The following is a 19,308-nucleotide window of genomic DNA, read 5'->3' on the forward strand; positions in this document are numbered from 1 at the left end:
GTCATTTTAATTTGTATTTCCCTGATGCCAAGTGAGGCGGAGCATTTTTTCATGTGTCTGTTGTCCATTTGTATGTCTTCTTTGGAGAAATGTCTGTTCATGTCGTCTGCCCATTTCTTCACTGGATTATTTGTTTTTCGGGTATTGTTATTTATAGATCCTGGATACTAGCCCATTATCTGATATATCATTTGTAAATATCTTCTCCCATTGCTTTTTAGTTTTGTTGACTGTTTCCTTTGCTGTGCAGAAGCTTGCTTCCTTGATTGATTCATTTATTTTTGTTTTGTTTTGTTTTCTTTTATTTTATGGAGAGAGAAAGCACAAGCAGGAGCAGGGGGAGAGGGAGAAGCAGGTACCCTCCTGAACAGAGAGCCCAAAGTGGGGCTTGATCCCAGCACCCTGGGATCATGACCTGAGAGGAAGGCAGATGCTTAACTGACTGAGCCACCAACTGTACAAAAGTTTTATCTTGATGAAGTCCCAATGGTTCATTTTTGCTTTTGTTTCCCTTGCCTTTGGAGATGTGTCCATCAAGAAGAAAAGGTCCAAAAGAAGACCTTGCTGTGGCTGAGGTCGAAGAGATTGCTGCCTGTGTTCTCCTCCAGGATTTTGATGAATACCTGACTCACGTTTAGGTCTTTGATCCATTTTGAGTTTATCTTTGCATATGGTATAAGAAAATGGTCTAGTTTCATTCTTCTACATGTGGCTGTCCAATTTTCCCAACACCATTTGTTGAAGAGACTGTCCTTTCCCCATTGGATATTCTTTCCTTCTTTTTCGAAGATTAGTTGATCATATAGTTATGGGTCCATTTCTGGGTTCTCTATTCTGTTCCATTGATCTATGCGTCTGTTTTTGTGCCAGTACCATACCGTCTTGATGATTACAGCTTTGTAATAGAGCTTCAAGACCAGCTTTGTGATGCCACAAGCTTTGGTTTTCTTTTTCAACATTCTTCTGGCTTCTGGTCTTTTCTGGTTCCATACAAATTTTAAGATTATTTGTGCCAGCTCTGTGAAAAAAGTTGATGGTATTTTGATAGGGATTGCATTGAATGTGTAGATTTCTCTGGGTAACATAGACTTTTTAACAATATTTTTTCTTCCAATCTATGAGCGTGGAATGTTTTTCCATTTCTTTGTGCTTTTACCTCTTTGGTTACGTTTATTTCTAGGTCTTATCGTTTTGGGTGCAGTTGTAAATGGGATTGGTTCCTTAACTTCTCTTTCTTCTGTCTCATTGTTAGCATGTAGAAATGTAACTGATTTCTGTGCATTGTTTTTATACCCTGCCATGTCACTGAATTCCTGTATGAGTGCTAGAAATTTGGGGGTGGAGTCTTTTGGGTTTTCCACATAAAGTATCATGTCATCTGTAAAATGTGAGAATTTGACTTCCTCTTTGCCAATTTGCATGCCTTTTCTTTTTCTTGTCTGATTGCTGAGGCTAGGACTTCTGGTACTATGTTGAACAAAAGTGTTATGGGCATCCCTGTCATGTTCCTTACCTTAGGGGAAAAGCTCTCAGTTTTTTCCCATTGAGAATAATGTTTGCTGTGGACTTTTCATATATGGCTTTTATGACATTGAGGTATGTTCCTTCTTTCCCTACACTGTGAAGAGTTTTAATCAAAAAAGTATGTTGTATTGTGTCAAATGCTTTTTCTGCATCTATTGAGAAGATCATATGGTCTTGTCCTTTCTTCTATTAATGTGATGCATCATGTTGATTGATTTGTGAATATTGAACCACCCTTGTAGTCCAGGAATAAATCCCACTTGGTCGTGGTAAATAATCCTTTTAATGTACTATTGGATTCTATTGGCTAGTATCTTGATGATAATTTTTGCATCCATGTTCATCAGGGATATTGGTCTATCATTCCCGTTTCTGATGGGATCCTTGTCTGGTTTTGGGATCAAGGTAATGCTGGCTTCATTTAACGAGTTTGGAAGCTTTCCTTCCATTTCTATTTTTTGAAACAGCTTCAGAAGAATAGGTATTAAGTCTTTAAATGTTTGGTAAAATTCCCCTGGGAAGGCATCTGGCCTTGGACTCTTGTTTGGTAGGAGATTTTTGATTACTGCTTCAATTTCCTTTCCGGTTATGAATCTGTCCAGGTTTTCTATTCCTTCCTGTTTCAGTTTTGGTAGTTTATAAGTTTCTAGGAATGCATCCATTTCTTCCAGATTACCTAATTTGTTGGCATATATTTGCTCATAATACGTTCTTAAAATTGTTTATATTTCTTAGTGTTGGTGTGATCTCTCCTCTTTCATTCATGATTTTATTTATTTGAGACCTTTCTCTTTTCTTTTTGATAAGTCCGGCTAGGGGTTTATTGATCTTATTAATTATTTCAAAGAACCAGCTCCTACTTTCATTGATCTGTTCTACTGTTCTTTTGGTTTCTGTTTCATTGATTTCTGCTCTAATCTTGATTAATTCTCTTCTCCTGCTTGGTTTAGGCTTTATTTGCTGTTCTTTCTTAAGTTCCTTTAGGTGTAAGGTTAGCTTGTGTATTTGGGACTTTTCTATGTGAATGGCTTGTGTTGCTCTGTACTTCTGTCTTGGGACTGCCTTTGCTGCATCCCAATGGTTTTGAACAGTTGTGTTTTCATTTTCATTTGTTTCCATGATTTTTTAAAATTCTTTAATTTCCTGGTTGACCCATTCATTTTTTAGTAGGATGCTCTTTAACCTCCAAATATTTGAGTTCATTCCAAATTTTCTCTTGTGATTGAGTTCAAGTTTTAAAGCACTATGGTCTGAGGGGTGCCTGGGTGGCTCAGTCATTGGGCATCTGCCTTCGGCTTAGGGCATGATCTCGGAGTTCTGGGATCGAGCCCCACGTCGGGCTCTTCCGTGGGAGGCCTGTTTCTTCCTCTCCTACTCCCCCTGCTTGTGTTCCCTCTCTTACTGGCTGTATCTCTCTCTCTCTGTCAAATAAATAAATAAAATCTTTAAAAAAAAAAAAAGCACTATGGTCTGAAAATATTCAGGGAATGATCCCAATCTTTTGGTACCAGTCGAGACTGGATTTATGACCCGGTATGTGATCTATTCTGGAGAATGTTCTATGTGCACTTGAGAAAAATGTGTAGTCAGTTGCTTTAGGATGGAATGCTCTGAACATATCTGTGAAGTCTATCTGGTCCAGCGTGTCATTCAAAGCCCTTGTTTCCTTGTTGATCTTCTGCTTAGATGATCTGTCCATTGCTGTGAGTGGGGTGTTAAAGTCCCCTACTATTATTGTATCAATGTGTTTCTTTAAATTTTTTATTAATTAGTTTATTTAATTGGCTGCTCCCAAGTCAGGAGCATAAATATTTACAATTGTTAGATCTTCTTGTTGGATTGACCCTTTAATTATGATATAGTGTCTCTCTTCATCCCTTACTACAGTCTTTGGTTTAAAATCTAATTTGTCTGAAATAAGGATTGCTATCCCCTTTGTTTTGATGTCCATTAGGATAATAAATGGTTCCTCACCCCCTCACTTTCAATCTGGAGGTGTCTTTGGGTCTAAAATGAGTCTCTCTGTAGACAGTTTATGGATGGGTCTTGCTTTTTATCGAATCTGATACCCTATGTCTTTTGATTGGAGCATTTAGTCCATTTACATTCAGAGTGACTATTGAAAGATATGAATTTAGTGCCATTGTATTACCTATAAAGTCCCTGTTTCTGTATATTGTCTCTGTTTCTTTCTGGTCTGTCTTACTTTTGGGCTCTCTCTTTGCTTACAGGATCCCCTTTAATATTCCTGCAGGGCTGGTTTAGTGATCACAAATTCTTTTAGTTTCTATTTGTCCTGGAAGCTCTTTGTCTCGCCTTCCATTCTGAATGACAGCCTTGCTGGATAAAGTATTATTGGCTACATGTTTTTCTCATTTAGTACCCTGAATATATCATGCCAGGCTTTTCTGGCCTGCCAGTTCTCTGTGGATAGGTCTGCTATCAGTCTAATGTTCCTACCCTTTACATTAAGGACCTCTTGTCTTGAGCTGCTTTCAGGATTTTCTCTTTATCTCTGAATTTTGACAGCTTCACTATTATATGTCAGGGTGTTGATCTATTTTTATTGATTTTGTCAGGGGTTCTCTCTACCTCCTGGACTTGAATGCCTGTTTCCTTCCCCACATAAGAGAAGTTCTAAACTATGATTTGGTCATATATACTTTCTGTTCCTCTCTTTCTCTTTCTTCTTCCTCTGGAACCCCAATAATTCTAATATTGTTTTGCTTTACAGTATCACTGATTTCTTGAAGCCTCCCTTCATGGCCCATTAGTTGTTTTTCTTTCTTTTCCTCAGCTTCCTTCTATTCCATCATTTTGTCTTCTATGTCTTCTGCCTCATTTAGTCTAGCTGTTAAAGCATCCATTTTAGACTGGATCTCAGTTAAAGCCTTTTTAATTTCAGCCTGATTAGATTTTATTTCTTCACTAAGAGGTTCTCTATTGTCTTTTATGCTTTTTTCAAGCCCATAATAACTTTATAATTGTTATTCTGAATTCTAGGTCTGACATTTTACTTATATCCATATTGATTAGATCTATGGCAGAGTATTTCCTCTGGTTCTTTCTTTTTTTGTGTGAATTTCTCTTTCTGGTCATTTTGTCCAGAGAAGAATAGATGAATGAGAGAACAAAATAAAAAATATCAACGACAACCCCAGCAAAATACACACTAAACGAATCTGAAGAGGTCAGAAACGAAAAAAGAAAAGGAAGTAAAAGAGAGGGGAGAGAATATAAGCTCATAGGTGAACAAAACAGGGTGATCCACTTTGTCCTGGTTGTTTTTTGGTCTGTTTGTTAGAAGACACTAAATTCCAAAATTGCAAAGAAAGAAAAACATATATATACAAAAATAAAATTGAATACAGTGAAAGGAAGCCAGAAATGAAGGATATATCTATAAAATGTAAATGTAAAAATGGAAATTTAAAAAAGACTTAAAAACAAGGATTGACAAAATAAGAAACTAGTTGAAAAGGAAAAACAAGAAAAAAGAAAAAGGAAATTTGAAACTGAAAGACTAAAGACTCATGAGAAAAAGACCTCAAATTCTATATACTATTTTCCCCTAGTGCAGAAGTTTTTCAGTTCTGTGTGATCCATAAATTTGGTATTCACCCAGTGTTCCTGCCTGTCTTCTGGGGGAGGGGCCTGTTGCACTGATTCTTAGGTGTCTTGCCCAGGTGGAGTTGCACCAGCCCTTGCCAGGGGGTGGGCTCAGTGTAAGCTACTTTGGGTTGCCCTGTGTGGCTTTCGTTCCCTGAAGGCGTTCATGTAGCTTGCGAAAGAGTGGTCACTTTTCTGTTTGTAGAATTGTAGCAATTCTTTTCTTAGCTCTCAGGTTGAATTCACAGGAGTTGAGAATGATGTGATAGATATATACCTGCATTCAAAGGACCAGATGAAATGCAGTCCCCTACTCTTCCTCCATCTTCCCTCTATTCTCCTTTTTTTAGTTCTTTTAGTATAAAGTTAGGTTGCTTATTTGAGATTTTTCTTGTTTCCAGAGGTAAGCCTGTATTGTTACAAACATCCCTCTTAGAACTGCTTTTGCTGCATTCCAAGGATTTTGCACCATGTGTTTTCATTTTTATGTGTCTCCATGTGTGATTTTTCCCCCCCTTTGATTTCTTGGTTGATCAATTCATTGTTTAGTAGCATATTGTTTAGTCTCCATGTATTAATGGTGGCTTTTAAAATGTGCCAGAAAAAGTAAAAACTGGGTATGTTTGCTAATATAGGTTTTTAAATCATTTTTTTCAATGTATTCTTTAATAAAAATGTATCACATTTAAAATAAAAATAAATATCAAGTTTGAAGGGAGGGAAAGATTAAATATAATATATAATATATATGTACATTATCATGTTCAGTTATTGGTTATATGCATATACACTGTTTTCAAATATAATGACATATTTTAATGATAATTGAAGTGGATTTCTAATGTAATCATATTAGTTTTAATATTGTTTTCAAGTTAGATTATTAACATTGACATATTTAACTAGATAATATATAGATGCTCCAAATATAAACACTAATAAAACAGTCCTTGAATTTTAAATCATCAATTTTCTTAATTACACAGAAGTAAACTTGAAGTAAAATGCCACATTTGATGTTAATCACAGAAAAATTGCAATAACACTTTAAAGTCTGTGAGAGATAAAATAATGGTATTATTTTCTGAACATTTATTTTAAAGGGAGTTGTTATTCTTCCCATCAACAACAGGGGCTCTAAGTTCTTATTCTGTTGGTGATTAATACTTCATATACGTTTAAATAAATTTATAAGAAAACTCTTTTTTTTTCTCCTTCCCATCAGTGGAATTTAAACCTCCTAGGGTCCCAGGTGATAACAAAAGTGCCAGTCCTTCAGTTACAGAGTTACTCTAGCCTTGTAATGTTCGTTTGGATTTTTCTTGTCCCACAGAGAAATGTACTTCCCATTGCTACACATGATATTCAGTTCAGTTGCTATATCCAGCAAATTTTAATATTCTTCTGGAGGATTAAACAATAGTGTATTTTTCTTGTACAAAAGAAGCGTTAAGTTATGGGGATTTTTTATACGTAGACATTTTTTTTTAAAGATTTTATTTATTTATTCAACAGAGATAGAGACAGCCCGCGAGAGAGGGAACACAAGCAGGGGGAGTGGGAGAGGAAGAAGCAGGCTCATAGCGGAAGAGCCTGATGTGGGGCTCGATCCCAGAATGCCGGGATCACGCCCTGAGCCGAAGGCAGACGCTTAACCACTGTGCCACCCAGGCGCCCCTATATGTAGACATTTTTTCTTAACTGTTTATAATCATTTTATAAATAAATATTTCTTTTATATTTTTAAGATATTTATAAGAAATATTTTCATTTTATAAGCGCTGTATAGATTTTCCTCATGTTGCTCTTAAATATTAGAGATTTCCATTTCTACTAATGTTTACTCTTTACCCTTTATTAGGTTAACTGTTAGAAATTTTGCATAGAATATCTTTAGGCTTTTCTTCTTTTCTCATATTTTAAAATTTCTCCTGTTGCAGAAAAACATGCCATATTTCTATTATATTGACCTTTCCCAGGACTCAGTTTTTATTTCTAGTTTTGAAATGAGATAATTAATCAAGACACAAATAAGGACATAACTGACTTATCTTCAAATCTCTTTTTAGTATCTTTTTATATCCTTAAGCTAAATGAGAGCAAGATACCAAAGAATGATTCATCTGGCCTGTTTGATCTGCAGAGCCTGTTTTATCACATGGGACTGCAGTAGAATTGTATAAGGCCTGTGAGTGGGCGTATATGAGGTAGCCTGGTTTGGGTAAGAGCGTATGTATGTGTAGTCAGAGAAGTGTCTTCTGAGAAAAATCTCTTCGGAGCTTAGAGCGCATGTTACGTTGATGAGGAAAAGAGAGAAATTGGTGCTGGTTGTTAAGATGGTGACTATAAAAATTAAGACATTTGTCTTATTCTGTAATAAATTAGGGGCGCCTGGGTAGCGCAGTCGTTAAGCGTCTGCCTTCGGCTCAGGGCGTGATCCCAGCATTCTGGGATCGAGCCCCACATCAGGCTCCTCCGCTGGGAGCCTGCTTCTTCCTCTCCCACTCCCCTGCTGTGTTCCCTCTCTCGCTGGCTGTCTCTCTGTCAAATAAATAAATAAATAAATCTTTAATAAATAAATAAATAAATAAATAAATAAATTAGCACTCAGGTTAGTAGCATGCATTATATAGTTAATTTTTCTATCTTTGATTAATTCTCTAGAAAACATGACTTAATTTGGCCTACATTGTGGATTTGTACGTTTATAAAAAAATAGAAAAAAAACACAACAAATGACCTAGGCATGATCATTGCATTATCTCAAGAGAGCTGCATACTGGTGCAAAGAATCTATATACCTCCTGTAAAGTTAGTTACATAATTTATATAACAAAGGATATAAAATTGTGCTGTAGAGATTGTGCAGTACAGAGCAAATGTAGAAATCATGGAAGAGCTTCCCTGGAGCACCTAAGAGACTCGTAGCTGCCACGGACAATTGCCAGTGAACGAGCTAGGATTTTATGGGATCCAAAATGGTGGATTTTTTTGTTAGACACGGCCCTTTATACATGGAATTTCCATTACTGTCATGAGGAATTTATGCAAATAACATATGCCCTTAATACGTAATATTTAGACAACAGAGTCTTTCCCAGTGAGCCAAATTCAACCCACCAAAGTTATCAACCTCACCAATCAGAGTCAGTGCCTGGGCATGCTTAACCAATACATCTATCTTCAGATTCTAGGTATTCTCCAAAGCCCCTTTTACCACGCATGGTTCATCATAATAGTAATTCTTCAAAGGTTCACCTATATTGAGAGCTTGCCATTTGCCAGACACTATATTAAGCACTTTATATGCTTTTAAATGATTACAACATCCCTATACGTTATTATCTCCACTGTGTGATAACAAAACTGAATTAGGTGATTTAAGTTACTTTTCCAAAGCTCACAGTGACTTTTCAATAGAGCTATGATTTGAACCTAGGTCTGCCTTGCAAATCTTACTTTCTTTTACACTGACTGCCAGTGCAAGACACTGAAAGCAGACGTGGTTTTCCCAGTGTATTCAACATTAATTAATTCCGCTCTTTATTCATTTACTTCTTGGGCTTAAAGCCCACATTACCTCAATAAAGAATAAAGATTAAATGGGCTAAAAAATGAAAAATTTTAAATACATATAATATTAATAGGTACATACTTTTTCCCCCTACCAACTGTTGAGACTCTCCTCTAAGATTTAAAATATTATGATAGTTATATGGGGGTTATGACAGATTTCTATTCATCAGGGATTGTCAAGTAGAGTCCTACCTTCCATGCAAGTGAAAAACACACTGGCCGGGTGCTTAGATTTCTTTCTAGACCTTTTTAATTTTTTTTTCTAATAGACAATTCTACAGTGTATTTTTCCCTTACAAATGTTGGTGAGTTCTGAAGAGATATTTTGTTGGACTTCCCAAAACAGGACAGACTTCTCCTTAGTATGTTAGGTTAATACAAATCCAACCTCCTTTTCCAACCCTCATTCACAATTTACATATCATTTTATAAAATGAGAACAACAACCTGCCTTTCTGAAATTTGAGAATGAGTAAGAAAGACATTTTTTTATTTAATAGTAAAGTTCTGTATGGTGAATCACAAAACTTGGATTTGTTCATGTCCTATTTTCTACAGATCAGTAGTTAACACAAAAAAATCTTATGTAATGTTTAAAATAGATTGAGTGGCATAGTAAAATATATTACTCTTAGAGAAAACAGAAATTAAAATTAGGAGCTGTTGGTAAGATGTTATTCCATAAAGAGTGCCTGAAAGAGGATTTTATAAATATCAAATTGATGCTTCCTATTTTATTCATCGCCTATGAGATATTAGAAATATAAAAGCTTTATTATTTATAACCACAATTTTTCTATAATATAACATTTAAGATGAGGTTTTGCTTCAGTGTTGCAAAAGCAATCGTGAAGTGTGTTTTTTACCTGCAACCTAGCTAAATGTGATAGCGCACCTTAATTCTGTAAAATACACACTTTTCAGCCACTTGGTGAAAGCTGAGATCTGAAGTTTTATCTTACCTTGACACTGATCTGCAGAGATGGTCAAGATTATTGTTTTTAATATCCAGTTGCCAGCAAGGATCTTATCACAATAATGCAGCAGCCCTTATATATTATCACTAGAACACTGTTGTACTCTTATAAATCAAAGATGATTGCTAATGGCAATTATTTCTCCCTATAAATGAGAGCAGGAACAAAATAGTGCAATGTGGCTGATCCCTGTGAAGAAAATGAGACTTTCCATAATAAAAGGTGATGATAAAGCATCAGTTGACCCCCAGATGCTATTTAATGAACTATGGATTTGCTTGTGGGACATGCGATCACCCTCCATCCTTACCCGTTAAATGCCATCCTCTTTCTGCTCCCACTTAACCCCCAAGTGCTACTTCCTATCCAAAGACCAGTATGTCCACTGTAGTTTTTTACAACTCGAAGCTGTGGCGTGTTATTCAAACCCGGACATCATGGAATCTATAGAAGCAACTTCTGTTCGCCCTATTTGCACTTTATCTGCATCTGTGTTGTTAGTAAAAGACGCTTTGAGTTTTTGTCAACCTTCTTAGCATAGGTCCAGGATTACAAGATTGTAGAACAGTAACTATCACTCTGATTCTAGATAATTTTCCTAGTTATTGGCCCTCAGTCTCAGGGGTTTGCATATCACACTGAGACAGCCATTCTATTAATGGAAGAAAGAGTTGTGCTGTTGAACTGTCATAGACAGGAGGCTGATCACTATTTTTTATCAGGCTTTATTTTAAGAGTAAACTTCGTTTGATTACAGTTTTCACTCTGCTAGATCCAAGGAGTTCATTGACCTCAAACAACAATAGAATCATATGATCTTCAAGTCAGAGGAAGTCATATAAGTAAGATAGTCTAATTGTCTTTTCTGTGGTGTCCCTGAAGCAGACCATCTCCTGATGCCCGGAAGCATGCTGTCATGGTATGTCTCTAGAAGGTTCGAATCCTTGGCTGGCCACATACAAGTTGTGTGATGCCATTTAGTGAACTCTTCTAAATCTCATTTCATCATCCGTAAAATGGAAACAAAATACTACACACACACACACACACACACACACACACACACACACACACACAAAGTACCTAAGCATAATACATGCTCAATAAATTCTAGGCGTTATTAGCATCATGGTTATTACTTGACTACTTTTTTCCAAAAACATGTTTTATGCAGCTCATCAGTTTCTGATGAAATATTTAGGTTAGGCTGACTTCTGGTTTTCTACAATTCTAATTGTAGGCTCTTCAAGTCACTGAAAACCCCTTTTATGACCACCTTATATTTTCTCCTCTCTTTAAGTTTTCACGTGGCAATATTTATGGACTCATATATACAATTATTGCAACTATTTTACTCATCTTTTAAATGAGAATATTAATAGCACTTTATAGAATTGCTGTGAACTTTAGATGAGATAATGAAGGCAAGAAAGAACATATTGCCTGCTATGTAGTGAATATTATATAGATAAAAGTTACTATCCCATTATTATTATAGTGCTTACAAAAAGTTTCCCTTTTTTTGGAGTAGTTATGCCATACTTAAGCCATATTGAACTTGTGTTACATATATATAATATATGTATATATATATATATATTATATACACATATATATAAATATATACACACACATATGTACAGAATTTTGTTTAACATATATATTAAATAAAACTTATACACAAATATTTAAAAATTAAGTTAAAATTAAGATACAAAAAATCCTATTGTATAATACATAATTATATAAATGTATTAGTTTAATTATAAATTTGTGTATATTATATGCTTTTATATAATTATACTTACATATATCTTATGATAAATATTAAATCATATATAATATATAAAACAACTTGGTGCATGAACAAATTCATCAGCCTCATCTAAAGCCTCCAGAATACCTTTCCCTTTATTCAGAGAAATAATAGGCAAAAAAAGTCTTCTTAATCAGTTTAAAACCAAATTTTTATTTTAGAAGATATTATTTCTACATAATAATAAGCCCTAAATACATGCCAATCTAAAAGTTTCTTCTTGAAGGGAAAAGAGAAATATAAAATCCGTATCCTAGGAACTATCAATGGCCTTAATATAAAAGAGTTAAATTAAAACATGAATATACGTGTACAAATTTTATCTTTTGTTAGAAATGTTTATTTACTCAATTATCCCTATTTTATTAGAGCAGACAATTTATATATCTTTACCTAAACTTGGTTAATGGATTTGGCCTTTTCAAAAATACTCAAAGCACTCATTTCAGCTTCAGCTTCTTTGGTGTGGACGTAGTGTGTGAGTTTTTTGTGACATTAAGCCAGTAGTTATTATGCATGGGGGACTCTGGAAGAAATGCAGTATTTTGTACTAATTGCTAACAGAAAGATCTGTAATATCAGCTGCATGATTTGTCCCTTACATGTGCCCAGCTATAACGATCTGAATTTAGTACTGCATTTGTTAATATTAGACACAAATTTATCCTGACACTTTTATAGGCAAAGCCTCAGAAACATTTAGTCATGTAAAATATAATCATAGTCTTGAAATATTTGCTTTTGTTCCCATGCAGTTTAGCCAGGATCTCACTTTATGACCTACCTCTTGCTGAATAGAATGGGTGGGAGAGGTTCTTTGGGGGTCCTGCTTATAAGATAGGTGTTAATTTACATTGAGCAGTTACTGCACCCTTATCAAAGAACAATTGTTTATATAATGGGAATATTCCATGTCTCTGTACACTCTTCACATCTTCCCCCTCAAAGTGAATTAAATGTGGTTTTAATTTGCATCCGTGTTTGTTGCCAGACATTTCAGACTTTTTGAGGGCAAATAAAAGTAGCTTGTGGTATAAGTAAAATATTTTGTGTCAGAATAAAATGGCAAACCATTATGTAAAAGGCATATTTCCCCATGTGTTTATCTTCTAACTGCATGAACTAGACTTATATAGAAGCTTTGGAAAAATCCCCATGGCTGTCATATCCATAAGTCTTTCTGACCCATTTGGACAGATGTTAGTATATTACTTGGAGCATACTATAAAACTTACCTTTCACTTATGGAAATGTGCTTCTGCTTTGTTCCTCAAAAAGCAAATACAGAGACCGTAAGACATGGTACAGTAATAGACCTTTGGACACAGAGACATAAAATGGGATGTATGAGTCCTTGAAAGAGCAATTAAATACATTTTTATTTCAACAACGGAAGATGAGGAACCAAAACAGATGGGCAGGGGGTAGAATAAACGAGAGAAAAATCAGTATTCATCATGCCTCTTGGCGTTCTAGCTCACCAATTTACTCTGTAGTGTATCACGGTAAATCGGATCTAGTTCTGCATTCCAGTGCTTGATTTATTCTTATATGAAGTAAAAACTGAGAAAACTTTTCCCTGGAAATTTCTGGAGCCACCAGTGAGGAACCTCTAGCCACACTATTATCAGTGAGCTGACTCAATTTCTTCTTGGAAATAGGTAGGTTGTAAATTATAAATACATTAGAGAAAGGGCTAGCAAAGGATTCCTGAAGAACACACTGCCCTAAAAAGCATGGTGAGACGTTCTGTTATGAAGTCTCTCTCAAGGTCTTGAAAGTGAAAAGAGTATATTTTTTGCTTACACCCTGGGAATATCTGCCCAAAATCCATCTTCACTAGAAGTTGAATGGAACTTTATAACAGTGTTAAAGTTGGCCTCAGTGGGAAAGGAGCCTTTGTATCCTTCCTAACTTTTAATAAAATTAAGAATCATTCCTAATACTTGTTCTTAGCCTGTGAATTGCAACTGGTAAGTCTCTGATCTGAATTTGAACTCTAAATCACACTTGCAAAACTTGGCAAAGGGTATGAGTTACGTGTTGCTGCCACTCCAAAATTCAACAGCTTAAAACAGCAGCTGGATATATCCTCAGGTTTCTGTAGGTTGAGAGTCTGGACTGGGCTCCAACGGATAGTTCTTTTGTTGTCATGTCTGGGGAGTCTCGGAGAGCCCCCATCACATGATGGGGCCTCAGCTGGAATGGTCAGGCCTGCTGTGCTCTTGCTCACAGCTGCCTCTCTTCCTCAAGAAGACTCATCTGGGATTATCCATAAGGTAGTAGGGTTCCAAGAATGTGAAAGCAGAAAATGTTGAAGCCCTTGAAGCTGAGGCTGAAGAGTCACACAGCATTCCTCTGACACACTCTTTGGGTCAGAGTGCATCATAAATCCAACCCAGATTTAAGGGGAGGGAACGAAGACTCTACCTCTTAGTGGGAGAACAGGAAGGAAGTGGTGACTGTTTTTAATCCACCCCAGAACTGAGCATTGCCTTTATCTGGTCAATAACCCATCTGTGCTGTTTCTTTCTTGATAACATTTCATATCTTTTTTTTTCTCCTCCCTTCCTCCATTCTAATAACTCTTTCCTGAGTCAAAACTGAATTACCTCAAAACAAACAAAAACCTGATTACTTTATGTGGGTATCATAACAGCCGTATCCCGACATTATTCCGTCTCTGCCTCTCCAATCACAAGATACTTTTCTCTTAACATTGTTTTTATTCTGTTCTCCTGTTCCTCACATACCTGTGTGGTTCCTGTCTCATTTTCACGTTTTCCCATTTAGACACTTCCTGTTGGACTGTTCTTCTCTCCCTCCTTCCCTCCCTCCCTCTCTCTGTTCTGTCCTTCTAACACTCTGCTCTTCTCCAAAATATTTTTTGCTCTTCTTTTACAAAGATAGTAGTAACCACATATTTTTTACTATGTTTACTGTGTGCAAGACACTATCTTAAACACTGTGACCAAAGGTGATTAAGGTCTGTTCTCTGGTGTGGAAGAAGCAATGTATAAATAAAGTAATAAGATACCTCATACACACGAGTGTTAAGATAACAAGACCAAGGGAATGCAGTAGTGATTGGTGGAGACAGTCATTTCTGAGTCATCATGGCCTTCCCCTCTGAGGAAATAAGCCCTTGACCTGAACATGCAGGAGCCACACAGGGGAAGATGGAGGGAGAAGTGTCCTAGGCAGAGGACACAACAAGCAAAATGACGTCTTTCATCTTTAGGACTGAGTCTCCCTGAAGCTTATCATCTGCAAGAGTGGTTCTAAACTCTAGCTGTGTGATAGGACCATCTCTCATCTTTTAAAAATCCTGATGCCTAGGCCTTACCACAGACCCAAGAAATAGATGCTCTGAAGGCAGGGATGGCAGGTACCTGGCTATCTGTATTTTATGAATCCCCATATGATTTTATTGTACAGCCAGAATTGAGGCCAATCAACCCACAGCAGTACTGCTCAAACACTAACATGCATAGGTTGCATGGGAATCTTTCTAAAATGCAGATTCTGAGCCACCAGATCTGGAATGGGCCCAAGATTATGCATGTCTAAGAAACTCCCAGGTGATGGCAATGCTGCCGATCTAGTTACCACCAAACTGTGCTGTACAGACCAGAAGTAACAGCATTCACCTGAGAGGAAGGTACACTCTCAGAGAATCAGAAGCCAGGTAACTCCATTGCCCCTTAAATCAGAATCCCTGGGAGTATGGCTGTCTTCTGTGTGTTAAGAAGATTGTTCAGATGATTCTGAGACCTGCTAATGTTTGAGAACCAGACTGTGTCTTGATGTTTAGACAGAGTCAATTCGGCACCTAATTATGTTGCAAGTTGTGTTTTCTGTAATTGTTTCATGTAGACAGGTGTGTTAAAACTTCTCAAGTGCTCGCATGGAACTGGGAGCAGGAAGGCACGACGCTCTGTTGTCTTCACTGAGTTTCCATGCAGAGCAAATTCCCTTTCATTCCACTTAGCAGAAGAGGAAGAGAATACAGCTCGAGTTCCACACTTGGACTCCTGCCTCCAAAGCCTCTTTGTTCACTCTGTGGGCAAAGCCCCTGCAGGTGACTCTCTACAGTTGTAGGTATCACCTGTACGGAGCTAGTTTCCTGAAAGCCCCGCTGGGGCAGTTGAATCCCTGCGAAGGGATATTCTAACTCACCTCTAACTGCTGTTCTATCAAAACTCACCCCCTGTACAATTTCTCTTTGTTTACAAGCTTTAGTTAATGGCTTTCTCTCCATTAGGCAGCTCAGGGGAGTGCTATTTAGAGGACTCATTGAATTCTTGCCAGTTTGGGGCATGGTCCAAAGCTACTTCAGGTCTTGGTATTTGCCATGTTATGTATTTACCTCTCTTCTCACGTGCATAGTTTTGATACCTCCTTCTTCCAAATATATGCTAGAAATTATAACTGTCTATATGAACGCATATCATAAATATGGTAGTATGGGCTCCTTGGCATGGAGAAGCTATACACCTCATTGCTCTGTTGCAAAGGGTTAAAAAAAAAACAAGGAGCTCAAAACTTCAAACTGAATATGCATGTATTTAAAATCCTACAAAACAATTCATGTATTTTCATTTTAGGAATTCTGTTTATGAAATTAATCTAATAATGAAAAAACAATCCATTTTTTCCCTCTCTGCTAACTCTGCCACCAGCCCCCTTCCACCACGCCAAGTTTGAATACTCCCTCTTTCTAATTATCGAAAAGATTATACATAGAACATTAGCACTTCTGGCTACTTAAGGAATAACATTTTCCTGGCCCTTAGCAGTTATTTATCCACAAGACTGGATGAGGTTAATTAGCAAAGCAGGAATTGGTGGGAGTGCATGTAATGATGAGTGATAATGTGTTGAAAGACTAAAGAGGAAAAGTTGGCAAATAAGTCGGTAAGTAAATAAATACATATCATGAGCCAAAAACCACAAATTATAAAAAGAAAAGTTCTTTCTTTCGACTTTTCTTTTTTAAAAATAATTATTTTCAATAGATATCAAGCGGAAAAGTTGTACAATTTTGGGATATGCAGCATGCGTGGTACGTGAAACACGTGGAGACCCATTTGTTACACTCTCCAGTGCACGCCAACGGAGCACAGTATATTTGCATACAGTTTTAGACACAGGAACATGTTTTATTCCCTAGTTACAGATGTCCTCTAGATTGCTAATGTGGGAATTGCTGGAACATTTATAATGTTATATCCCATGTCTTACCTCTCATACTTCTGCAATATGCTCGTTCCCCTCAAAATCCATTTGCCCCTCCTCTTTGGTTCCTCAGCTTATGTCCCCATCCCTATTTCAGCTTCTGGCCAACAGGCATGTCTGCTGTTCTGTTGTTCTTTTCCTCTTTTTTTCAACTGTCATCTATTTGAAACGTTTATTATCTAAGATGAGAAGCATCATCTCTCATGGAGTTATACTTGGGCCATAAAATATTTCATAGCTGAAATCTTTGAACATCTGTCTGGGATCCTTAACAGAAGTAAATAATCTATGTTGTTTCCCTTTCACAGTTTGTGGAGATGAATGCACGGGCCTCCTTCTTGGTGACTTGGCTCGCCTGGAGCAGATGGCCATGAGTATCAACCTCACTGGCCCGCTACCTGCCCCGTATAAAATGCTGTATGGTCTCGAAAATACGACTCAAGAACTAAAGGTAGGTTGGAGTAGTAACAGCAAGAGCCAGGGAAAGGTAACAGAAGCTTCCCAAGGGGTAGTGGCCAGAATTGGTAAATGTTCTTCCCATTGCCCCAAATCAAGGCAAGCAGCCAGGAGGGAAATTCAGAGACTTTCTAAACTAGTGTTTTTCAAATTTGAGTATTATACTATAACAGATTGCTATTAAGGGAAAGAGGCTTATGTACGCTCAGTGCTTTGCCTAAATCAACTTTATTATGTTACTTAAATATGTACAAACATAAAATCAGGTATGGTTCCCTATACTTATAGCTCTATAAAATCAAAGCACATTAATCCTTACAAAAGCCTAAAAAACCAATAAAATTAAAATTAAAAACATTAATATAAAATAACGGATGATTTTTGCTGAAAGCAAATTGCTGCTTGCATCAAGAATATGACCGTGACTACTTCCGCACAGGCTCTTCGATCAGTATGTATGTTATGTGTAACTCCAACCGTTCCACGGTATGAACCAGAGTCCCTCGTAAGGCTAGGGTCCTAAAATGACATTCGGCATCACTTGACAAGGTCACATGATTTAGGGGCTCAACCTGCCATACGATCAGACATGCATGCAGAGGTCGCTGCTGAGCTCAGGTGGCCATATCCATTTCTCAGGTGCCCCGCCTGAGTTCCAGAAATGCTTACATTAACATTTAAGTTTCCTGTCGAATTGAAAACACAAGATTAAAATTTTGTACTAGAGAGCTAGCAGACCTTTGAAAACACTTCAGTGAGAACTAATTTGAAAAACAGTATTCTAAAACATTGTTAAAACTTTTGGTAGTGGGTGGGAGAGGAGGAAATGTTAAGGAAAGTGGGATTTCATCTGATAGCAAAAGGTGGAAAGTGACTCCTGATACGCTATTGGTCAATGATCAGGTATTTTTTAAGAAATTCTGGAATGTTTCGGTATTGTGCTTGGTTCCCTGGGAGTTTTATGACTCCTATATGTGGTCACTACCCCCAGGAAGCCTGTAATCTATGTGGTGAAAGCAGTAATTTAACAATCAGGATAATCATCATGTGTTTTGTAAATTTTTGACTTACAATATTGTACAAAGATTGGAGACACAGGTAATAATCGGAGTAACCAGGGAATACGTTATGAATGAGAGTGTAATTTGTGTTGGAACTTGAAGGATAGACACAATTTAATAGAGAAATATTGGCAAGGACTGAGGAAAAATCTAAGGTTTATTCACTAGACACTGGTAGACGCTCTTCTAGGGAGTATATTCTGTAATCTGGACCATGGCCTTCAAGCCAAGTATTATTATGCCTATTTTCCAGGAGAGGAAGCCAGTAATGGTGACAGCAAAAATACCTAACACTTATGGATGAGTACCTCTGTGTGAAGCAATTAACTCCCTAAGTCTTACATGAATTATCATACATAAATCTTACAGAAACTCCAAGAGGTAGGAAGGAAGCACTGTATCATCCATGTTGTTTTCAGGTAGGGAAACTGAAACAGAAAAGTTACAGGCGAGACATAAGACCACGTGGCTACTAAATGCAGAGCCGGGATTGAAATAGAGGCACAATGACTTCAGGGCCAGTGAGAATGACACTACCTTTGTCAACCTCCGAGAGAGAAAGTAACTTGCCTGGAAAGGCCCAGCGCACCTGCCAGCCATGAGACCTCCCTGGCCCGGCGGGGCTCGTACTCCTGCCTTGAGGCGAAGAGAGTGTGTGAGCAGAGGTGGAGCCGTGAATTCACAGGGCACGTCTGTCCGACGTGAGAAGGCAGGCATGCTAGTAAAAGATAAGGCTAGAAACTTGAGTGGGCAGGGTAATATGAAGGACAACCTTGAAAGCTAGACAGAGGAATCCAAATTTACCTCGTAAGTCTCATATCAGAAATGGGAGTTTTAATAAGGAAGATGCTGACTGGTTATTTTCCTTAGTCTCCCCCTTATCCACGGTTTCAGTTACCCACAGTCAACCATGGTTCGCAAGCAGATGATGCTCCTTCTGACTTATTATCAGAAGGTCGAAGGTAGCCTCGTGTGCCACGGTGCCTCATTATGTAAGCCTTTCATCATCTCACATCTTCACAAGAAGGGCAAGTACAGTCCAGTAACATAT

At 37.3% G+C, this 19,308-nt stretch overlaps 1 protein-coding gene across 1 annotated transcript in view; it reads left to right on the forward strand.

Annotated features, from left to right (window-relative positions):
- Positions 1-19,308, forward strand: part of LAMA2 (laminin subunit alpha 2) — a 601,373-nt gene that overhangs the window by 439,993 nt on the left and 142,072 nt on the right. Inside the window, exon 33 of the mRNA XM_040627485.1 lies at positions 17,049-17,191. Within this exon, the coding sequence (XP_040483419.1) occupies positions 17,049-17,191 (143 nt within the window). The remainder of the gene's footprint in view (positions 1-17,048; positions 17,192-19,308) is intronic.

Source organism: Ursus maritimus, unplaced genomic scaffold (genome assembly GCF_017311325.1).
Source record: "Ursus maritimus isolate PB19 unplaced genomic scaffold, ASM1731132v1 scaffold_13, whole genome shotgun sequence".
Taxonomy (NCBI): Eukaryota; Metazoa; Chordata; class Mammalia; order Carnivora; family Ursidae; genus Ursus; species Ursus maritimus.